General features: G+C 51.4%; 3 protein-coding genes across 3 annotated transcripts in view; 1 reads left to right on the top strand and 2 right to left on the bottom strand.

The window, feature by feature from the left end:
- Positions 1-1,926: 1,926 nt before the first annotated feature.
- On the bottom strand, positions 1,927-3,647 carry LOC129024794 (40-kDa huntingtin-associated protein). Its single transcript, XM_054472004.2, has one exon. It carries the CDS (start codon positions 3,611-3,613, stop codon positions 2,495-2,497), a length of 1,119 nt encoding a protein of 372 aa, XP_054327979.1. The 5' UTR covers positions 3,614-3,647; the 3' UTR covers positions 1,927-2,494.
- Positions 3,648-3,674: 27 nt separating this feature from the next.
- The window catches only part of CLIC2 (chloride intracellular channel 2), a 110,241-nt gene continuing 104,996 nt past the window's right edge, over positions 3,675-8,919 (top strand). The window contains exon 1 of the mRNA XM_054472007.2: positions 3,675-3,882. Within this exon, the coding sequence (XP_054327982.1) occupies positions 3,859-3,882 (24 nt within the window). The 5' untranslated portion in view covers positions 3,675-3,858. The remainder of the gene's footprint in view (positions 3,883-8,919) is intronic.
- On the bottom strand, positions 4,455-5,251 carry LOC129024798 (histone H2A-Bbd type 2/3). The gene has a single exon (XM_054472009.2). The coding sequence runs from the start codon at positions 5,088-5,090 to the stop codon at positions 4,629-4,631; it is 462 nt and encodes a 153-aa protein (XP_054327984.1). The 5' UTR covers positions 5,091-5,251; the 3' UTR covers positions 4,455-4,628.

Genomic DNA, 8,919 nt, shown 5'->3' with positions numbered 1-8,919 from the left:
ACGAACCTAAGCACCAATCAACCGATGAGTAGATATAGAAAATGTGCTATGTACACACCGTGGAGAACTACTCAGCCATAAAGAGGAACAGAATAATGTCATTTGCAGCAACTTGGATGGAGCTGGAGGCCATTATTCTAAGTGAAGTAACTCAGGAATGGAAGACCAAATTACCCTATGTTCTCACCTGTAAGTGGGAGCTAAGCTATGAGAATGCAAAGACATACAGAGTGATATAACGGACTTTGGAGACACAGAAGGGGGAAGAGTGTGAGGGTGTGGGATAAAAAAACTACATATTGGGTACAATGTACACTACTCGGGTGATGGGTGCACTAAAATCTCAGAATTTACCACTATATAATTCATCTATTTAACCAAAAACCACTTGTAAGCCAAAAGTTATTGAAATAAAAAAATTAAACAGTTACTGAGCAACTACTATGTTCTGGGTTCTAATTCAGGGGTGGGCAAACTATAGCCCCAGAATTTGGCCCATAGCCTGCTTTTGTACGGACTGTGAGTTAAGAATAGTTTTTGCACGTTTAAAGGATTGCAAAGACAAACATACAAAGAAACAAAGAAGACTGTGCAACAGAGACCATCTGTGGTCTGTAAAGACTAATACATTTCTATCCAGCCCTTGACAGAAAGAGTCTGTGGGCTGCTGGTCTCCTCTAACGGTGGTAGAGACGCCTACGCGGTTAACATTAATCCTTGGCACCAGAATCCTCGGCACCAGAATCCTCAGCACCTAAGAACCAGATCTTGCCTAACACACTAATTTCAGTCTTGACCACCTTCCTCCGGCGTAGCGGTTCTCAAACGTCTTTGTCTTTGTACTATTCACGTATAAAATGTTCTTTCATAAGCAACATTTCTCCTTTTGGGAGTACCTCATAATGGGGAGAAGGGGAACCCCAACAGCCTTTAAGGGTTCACTGCTTCGCTGCCACCATTTCTGACGGTTTACACTGTTTTAAGTGTGAATTTGGAATTGTTTTCAAGTTAAAAAGCAAACTAATCATGTCCTCTGAAAGTATTTGCTTTTGGCATGCTAGAAATCAGTGTTGACTTTTGATATTGATGTGATACATTACGAGGGAATTCTCAAAAATGCTGAAATCTGGCCTCGGCCCAGTTATCACTGCTCTTAAGTTTCTGAGGGAGATACATGAATGAGCCCACGGCAAATGGAAAACGAGGAGTTTTAGTGTTTCCTAGAATTATGCTCAGATACCCACTACCTGACTGTCTGGTTATCCTTTCCCCTCACCTCCCTGATGCAAGGAGTTTGGACCAGCGGCCTGAGGAGGCTTCTCCTGAAGCCCAAATCCCAAACTGGTCACCAGTCATGCTCCGTAACTCCTAAACCTGACAAGAAGCCAGCCGGCCAGGTCTGCAGCCCGGGTTAAGAGGAGCATACCAGGAAAGAGCCAAAGAGCAAAGGAGCATGAGCCCTTCAACCACTTTTACAATAATTTGGGCTAGGCGTTCAGGGCTCCGTAGGACCCTTCCTGGCAGCCAAGTGAGAGAAAGAGGAATGATGGTGGAATGGGCCTCTCCTGGGCTTCCCATTACTTCCACACTGTCGAAATAGAAATAGAAGCAGAAAAGAACACCCTACAAGTCCCACCCATTTGGAGGCACTCAACTCACAGTGACAACCCTCCACACCTCTCCCCTGCAAAAAGACGCAAAACAAAAACACCTACTCCAAACTGTGTCCTTACATCTCAGCCCCGAAGATCAGTATTGTGTGCAACTTCGGCCCAAAGGATGCATTTCCCCAGGGTTGAAAGTTTGAGAAAGAGGCTATATTCTGAAGAGTTCTTGTTGTCACCATCAAAAGGGTTCTGCTTCTGGCCTCCTGACAAGTAGGTAAGAGAGTCACATTTTATAAACGACGGACACCAAAACCACACATGAGGAGTACAAGAGTAGCTTTATCATGGATTTAGGGCTGTGGTTACAAGGAAGCTGTAAGGAATAAAATGACTCCCATGAAGACGTACCGTGCGGACGAGTGGAAGGAGAAGTTTGGCCATTACAAAGACACAGGAATATGTTAAGAAATGAGGGGCAGGATGAAATCACCTAGGGTAGGTATTTAGAGGGAGGGCGCCGTGCAAAATAAAATCCTCACTATGAAACAAAGGCGGAGGCAGGAGGCTGCGTTGGGTGGAAGCAGCGGAGGAAGGAGACGAAAGGGACTGTCATTTTCATGTCGTGGCTTTTTAGAAGACAACCGTGTCCTCTACTCTGATTCTATCAAAATGTGTTCTTGGGATGCTGGTAACGTTCAGCCAACGAAATAATTCCTACGGCGGCAGTAGGAATAACAAAACGCAGAAGCGGTAACGATGTCTTTTTATTCCTCCCCAGACGCAAACGTGGATGCGCGAGGTTTGGTAACAGGCAAAGTCATCTGGTTAACGTGACTGACGCAAAAAGTCCCGGCCTGGGCAAAAAGTCATTGGGTGAACGGGATGGATCAGACTCCCTGTCCTGAGGGGGAGATGGTTTCTTGCAGAACGAGGTGAAGGAGGTGGTTCTGCTCAGCAGGCAACAGTGGCCACATCTCCACCTGCAGCGACTTGATGGCTTCCGTGTCCTTTTCGTGGGTAGCCATGACCAAAGACTGGAGCAGCAGAAAGAGCTCCTCGGGAAGCTGGCCGCTGCTCTCCTGCCCGTGGCTGTCAAAAGCCTCCCAGGAGTACTTCTCCAGGGTCTGGGCGTGCTCCGGCAGCAGCTTGGCGGGCGGTGGTTGCAGGAGCAGCAGCAGCAGCACGCGGGACACTTCGCAGCGGACCAGCACGTCCGAGAAGGCGCCCAGGGCGGCGGGAGAGGGCGCCGCCGAGCCGGAGTTCGGAGGAAGCAGCGCGGCCGGTAGGGCGGGCGTCGCCCCGGGCCCGGGCCCGGGCTGGGGTCCCGGCGGCGGGGGCGGCGGCAGTGACTGCACCGGGTGGCTGCCGTGCTCCCGCGCCAGGCGCTGCATGCGCGTGAAGACCGCCAGGGCGCCAGTGTAGTCGCGCGCCAGCAGCTGGCAGGAGGCGGCCTCGCCAAGCGCCTGCAGCGCGGCCAGGGGCAGCTGGGGCAGCTGGAGCTGGGCGGCGCGCTGGAAGTGACCGGCGGCGGCGGCCGGCTGGCCCAGGTCGCGCAGGGCGGCGGCCAGCTCGAGGCAGAGGGCGGCGGCGGCGGCCGGCTGGCCCAGCTCCAGGTGCAGACGCACCGCGGCGCCCAGGGCGCTGGCGGCGGCCTGCAGCGGCTCCCCGTAGGCGGCGGGGCAGACCAGGCGCTGGCGCGCGTCGCGCTCCTGCCGCAGGAAGAGGCGGGCGGCCTCGGTGAGGGCCAGCGCCTCCCCGGGCCCGTGGAAGAGCGCCTGCTGGCAGCGCGCCACCGCCAGCTGGCACCAGGCCGCGTAGGGCAGACACTCCTGGGCGCGCAGCTCCCGGCCCAGCTGTCCGAACTGCTCGCCGGCCTCCGCCACGTTCGGCTTCCGCAGGAACCGCTTCTTCAGCTTGTTCGATACCAGCCGGTAGCGGGCCAGGAAGTCCCCGGCCTCGGGTCCCGGGCCGGCGCCGCCGCCCAGGCCTGCCGCCGCTGCCGCCATGCTCGCCGCCCCAAGCGCTTCCGGACGCGCTGCCGCAGCGGGCGGGCGGGCAGGGCGGGGCGACGTGCCCTGCGTCCCCCTCGGCGGGCTGCCGGCGTGCCCGTGCCCGCGCCCGCTCCCCAGCCCGAGCCTACCCCTTGCCCTGGTGATATGCAAAGAGCGGGATCGGAGGCGGGGCCTGGCCGGGATCGGAGGCGGGGCCTGGCCGGGCTGTGAGCGGCGTATGCAAATCGAGGGTCTCGGGGATGCGGATCCAAGACCCTGGGAAGGTACGCGGGGCCTGGCGGGGCACCAGCTGCTGCTAGCTCGGCTGCAATGCAAGTGGTCTAGGTTGCTACAGGCATCCCACAGCCTCTCCATCTCAACATGACCCAAACTAAACTCGTGACCCTAATTCCATGTCTGTGCATTTCTGGACTGTTTTCCCCCCACTACTCACTCCTCCATCTTCCCGTCCAGGGCCCCTTGCCAAGCGCCGGGTCCACCTCTCCGTCCCCACCCCGGTTGCCTTAGAAGTCCGTCCTGTCGCAACACTGCAGTCATGGTCTTGAGGCCCACCGGCCCCAAGGAACACCATCATGCTGAGGACTTTCCCGGGCAGGCCCTGACTTGCTCAGAACCAGCGGGGGTGACCCCTTCCCACCCAGGGCCACTCCCCTGCACTGTCACCGGGAGAGACTGCTCCTCTGTGCCATCCCTGACTCCCACCCAACCCCAGACCCCCACCACCTCTCCATCCCTCCAGCTGTGGAGGTCTCACAACCCCCCCGACCCATCTCACCGCCCCCCCCACCCCCACCCCCACCCCAAGGCAAAGTGACTGAAGCAGGCAGGTGGGTTCCTTTAAACACTTTATTGACAGAATTAATGAAGGCCCAAGATTTTGGGGCCCGGGTTGTGGGGGGAGGGTGTTTAAGGCCGGGGGTTCAGGCCGGGGGATTTGGGGTCGGGGAGTTTGGGGGCGAGGTGGGTGGACGAGTGGACCTGCCAGGTCCCAGGGGCCGGGTGTCAGAAGCTAGTCCCCGCCGGGGGCCACTTGAGAGATGGTGGTTGTGTCGAAAAGGGTGCTCAGCAGCCTGTTGTTGTGAACCACCATGTCCAGCAGCAGGGGAGTGATGTTCCTCTCTCCGTTGTTCTGGGCCTCGTTGCCCGCCAGCTCCAGGACCTTGGCCGTCAGGTACTCAATAACCGCAGCGAGGTAGACCGGCGCCGTGCGACTCAGGCGCTGAGCGTAGTGGCCCTCCCGTAGACTGCGCTCCACCTGGCTCACCGAAAACGAAAGCTCCGCTCGGACGGTGCGAGAGCAGGTCCGCCCCCGGCCACCAGCACCGGAGGACCCTCGATGGCTCCTCCTCCTCGGCATGCTGGGCGTTGAGTGTGCTATCTCGGCTCGGCCTAGAGAGCTTGGCCAACTCTCAAGATGACAGTTACCGCGTCCAGTACTGTGTATCCTAGCGACCAGGGCCCAGCCCCTCATTGGCTAGGGAGCCGAGACCAATGGGCACGCACATCCGGTGACGGGCACGCATGTGGTGACGGCCCCTCAGAAGGGACACACGTCCATCAGGCGACCTCGTCGCTTTCCCATTGGCGTCGAGGGAGCAGGCCTGGGCCTAGAAGTGGCTGGAGGGCCGTGGGGGTGGGGTGGGGCGGGGCAGGGGAAATCGCGCTCGTGACCCTCTCTTTGCCAGTGGGAACTCTCCCTTTCTACTGGATGGGAACATTGTGGGAAAGACAAAGGGGTGGGCGAGGGGAGGATGGGTACCACGCCTTCACAATGTTGCACATCCATCACAACCACCTGGTTCCAAAACGTTTTCAACACCCCAAAAAGAAACCGAAACCCCTGTACCTATAAGCAGTCACTTGCCACACGCCTCCTTCCACACCACCACTACCAACCCCCACACCCTCCCACACACACCCCCTCCCCCCGCCCATACACACGTTCCAGATAGTCCCTGGCAACCACTAGTCAATCTGCTTTCTGTCCATAGAGGTTAGCCTGTTCTGGAGATTTCCTATACATGGAATTATACGACCAAATGTGAGGCCTTGTGTGTCTGGCTGCTTTCACTTAGCGTAATGGTTTCATCAGGGTTCATCCATGTAGAGGCATGAATCAGTACTTCCTTCCTTTGAATGACTGAGTACGATTCTGTTGTATAACTAGGAGGCCACATTTTGTTTACCCACTGGTCAGTTGATGGACAGGTTATTTCCCCCTTCTGGCTATTGTGAATAGCACTGCCATGACCATCTGTGTACAAGTTTTTCTCTGAATATCTGTTTTCAGTTCTTTTGGGTCTATTTCTAGGAGTCAAACTGCTGGCTCATGTGGTAGTTCTGTTTAACTTATTGAGGAACCACCAAACTGATTTCCACAGCAGCTGTAATCTTTCGCATTCCCAACAGTAGTGCATGAGAGTCCCAATTTCTTCACGGCCTCATCAAAACTTGCTTTCTCTTTGCCTCATTTTGTTTTGTTTACAATAGCCATCCTAGTGGGTGTGAAGTGCTAGCTCATGGTGGTTTTCATTTGTATTTCCCAAATGGCTAATGATGTTGCTGTGGTTTGAGTGTGTCCCCCAAATTGTGTGTCTTGGAAACTTAATCCCCAAATTCACATGTTGATGGGAGGCGCAGCCTTTGAGACGGTAATTGGAATTAGATAAGGTCATTGGGGTGAGACTCCCATGATGTGACTGGTGGCTTTATAAGAATAGGAAGAGAGGCCTGAAACGACATACACGCTCTTGCCCTCTCGCCATGTGATACCCTCTGCCATCGCCAGATGCCGGGGCACTTCCCAGTCCCCAGAACGGTAAGAAATAAATTTCTTTTCTTTATAAATTGTTCAGTGTCGGGTATTCAATTATGGCAACAGAAAACAGACTAAGACATCTTTTCATGTGCTTCTTGGCCCTTTGTACCTCTGCTTTGGAGGAATGTCTATTCAAGCCCTTTGCCCGTTTTTTAATTCAGTTGATTGTATTTTGGCTGTGGGCTTCTAAAACTTATTCATATATTCTGGAAAATAGACTCTTATCAGATATGTGATTTGCAAATGTTTCTCCCATTCACTTTCTGGATAGAGCCCTTTGTTGCCCAAAAGATTTAAATTTAAAGTTGGATGTCCAACTTGCCAAATGAAAAGATGTCTGTGGCTTTGCCTTTGGTGTCATACTGAAGGAGCTGTTGCCTAATCCAAGGTCGTGCAAAGTTACATCTCTGTTTTCTTCTTAGAGTTTTATAGTTTCAGCCCTTATATTTAGATCTGTGATCCATTTTGAATTAATTCTTTACATGAAGTGAGGTAGAGGTCCAGGGGCATTCTTTTGCATGTGGCTATCCAGTTGTCCCAGCGCAGTTTGTTGAGGGGATTATTCTTCCCCTCCACCCATTGAGGGTGCTGGAACTCTTACTGAAAATAAACTTTACATAAATATATGGGTTTATTCCTGACTCTGAGTTCTGTAACATTGACCTAATATATCTATCACGATGGGAGTACCACCCTTTTCGGATTACTGCGGTTTTGTAGTACGTTTTGAAATTGGGAAGTGTGAGTCCTTCAACTTTTTTCTTTTCTGAGATTGTTTTGACTATCTGAGCCCCTTACATTTTCTTATGAATTTTAGGATCAGCTTGTCAGTGTTTACAAAGAAGGCAGGTTGGATTCTGACAGGCATCACAATGAATCTGTATATTGCCTTGGAGATTATGGGCATCTTAACAATATTAAGTGTTCCAGTCCATTAACACAAAATGCCGTTCGATTTATTTAGGTCTTCTTTAATTTATTTTAGCAACGTCTTGTAATTTTCAGAGCATACGTCTTGCACACCTTTTGTTAAATTTATTCCTCGACATTTTATCGTTTCGATGCTACTGTAAAATGAATCATTTCCTTAATCTTATTTTCACGTTATTCATTGCTAGGGTATGGAAATACAACTGATTGTTGCAGATTGATCTTGGATACTGCAACTTTGCTGAGCCGAATATGCTTTGCTGAGCATACTCAGACAGGGTTGGCGTATTAGTCCGTTCCTACACTGCTATAAAGAACTGCCTGAGAATGGGTAATTCATAGAGAAAAGAGGTTTAATTGCCTCATGGTTCTGCAGGCTGTACAGGCTTCTGCTTCTGGGCAGGCCTCAGGAAATGTGCAATCATGGCGGAAGGCGAAGGGGAAGCAAGCACCTTCTTCACGTGTTGGAGCAGGAGGAAGAGAGAGAGAACGCGCGCAAAGGGGGAAGCGCTGCACATTTTCAAACAATCATCAGATCTTGTGAGCACTCTATCACAAGAATAGCAAGGGGGAAGTCCGCCCCCATGATTCAATCACCTCCCACTAGGCCCTTCCCTCAACAGGTGGGGATTACAATGCGACATGAGATTTGGGTGGGGTCACAGAGCCAAACTGTCTCAGTTTTTTTTTTTTTTTTCTTTTGTTGGACTCTTTAGTGTCCTCTATATAAGAACATGCCATCTATGCATCTATGAATAGAGATGGTTTTACTTGTTCCTTTCCAATCTGGATGCCTTTTATTTCTTTTTCTTGACTAATTGTCCTGCCTAGAACTTTGAGTACGATGTTGAATTACAAGTGGCATTCCTGATCTTAGGGGGAAATCAGCCAGTCTTTCACCATTAAGTATGATATTATCTCTGGGTTTTTCATGGATGCCCTCTATCAGGTTGAAGAAGTTTCTTTCTGTTCCTGGTTTGTTGAATTTATTTTCATGAAAGGGTACTGCGTTTTGTCAAATGATCCTTTTTGTACATGATTAAGATGACCGTGAGCCCCCTTCCCCCCGCTCCGCCATGCATTCTGTTAATATGGTGTATTATATAAATTGATTTTCACATGTTGAACCAACCATTAATATGGTGTATTATATAAACTGATTTTCACATGTTGAACCAACCTTACATTTGTGAGATAAATCCTATTTGGTCATAGTATATGAAGAGTGGTCAATAAACATTTCATTGAAAGAATAGGAGTGGATCTGGCAAGCTTCTTGGAGGACAATGTGTGTGTTAAAGAATCTGTAGCATGATGAGAAGCCAAGGCACTTGTGGGAGGAGGGGAGTTGCAACCAATTCATTAAGGCTGGAGAGTACGATGCCAGTGGAACAGTAGTGGTTGATGTGGCTGGGAAAGAGGTAGGCAGGAGCAAGACATGGAGGTTCTATTATGCCATGCTCAGGTTTTAGAATACCCTGTAGGCTACACTGAACCCACTGTGGTCTTTCAGCTTGGGAGTGACATGGTGTGATTTGCCTCTAGAAAGATC

Source organism: Pongo pygmaeus, chromosome X, assembly GCF_028885625.2.
Source record: "Pongo pygmaeus isolate AG05252 chromosome X, NHGRI_mPonPyg2-v2.0_pri, whole genome shotgun sequence".
Lineage (NCBI taxonomy): Eukaryota > Metazoa > Chordata > Mammalia > Primates > Hominidae > Pongo > Pongo pygmaeus.
The sequence above is the reverse complement of the archived record's forward strand: the minus strand, read 5'-3'. Positions and strand labels throughout refer to the sequence as shown.

Coding starts and splice junctions, on each gene's coding strand:
- LOC129024794 (XM_054472004.2), bottom strand. CDS start 3,613: ATGGCGGCAGCGGCGGCAGGCCTGGGCGGCGGCGCCGGCCCGGGACCC.
- LOC129024798 (XM_054472009.2), bottom strand. CDS start 5,090: ATGAGGGGCTGGGCCCTGGTCGCTAGGATACACAGTACTGGACGCGGT.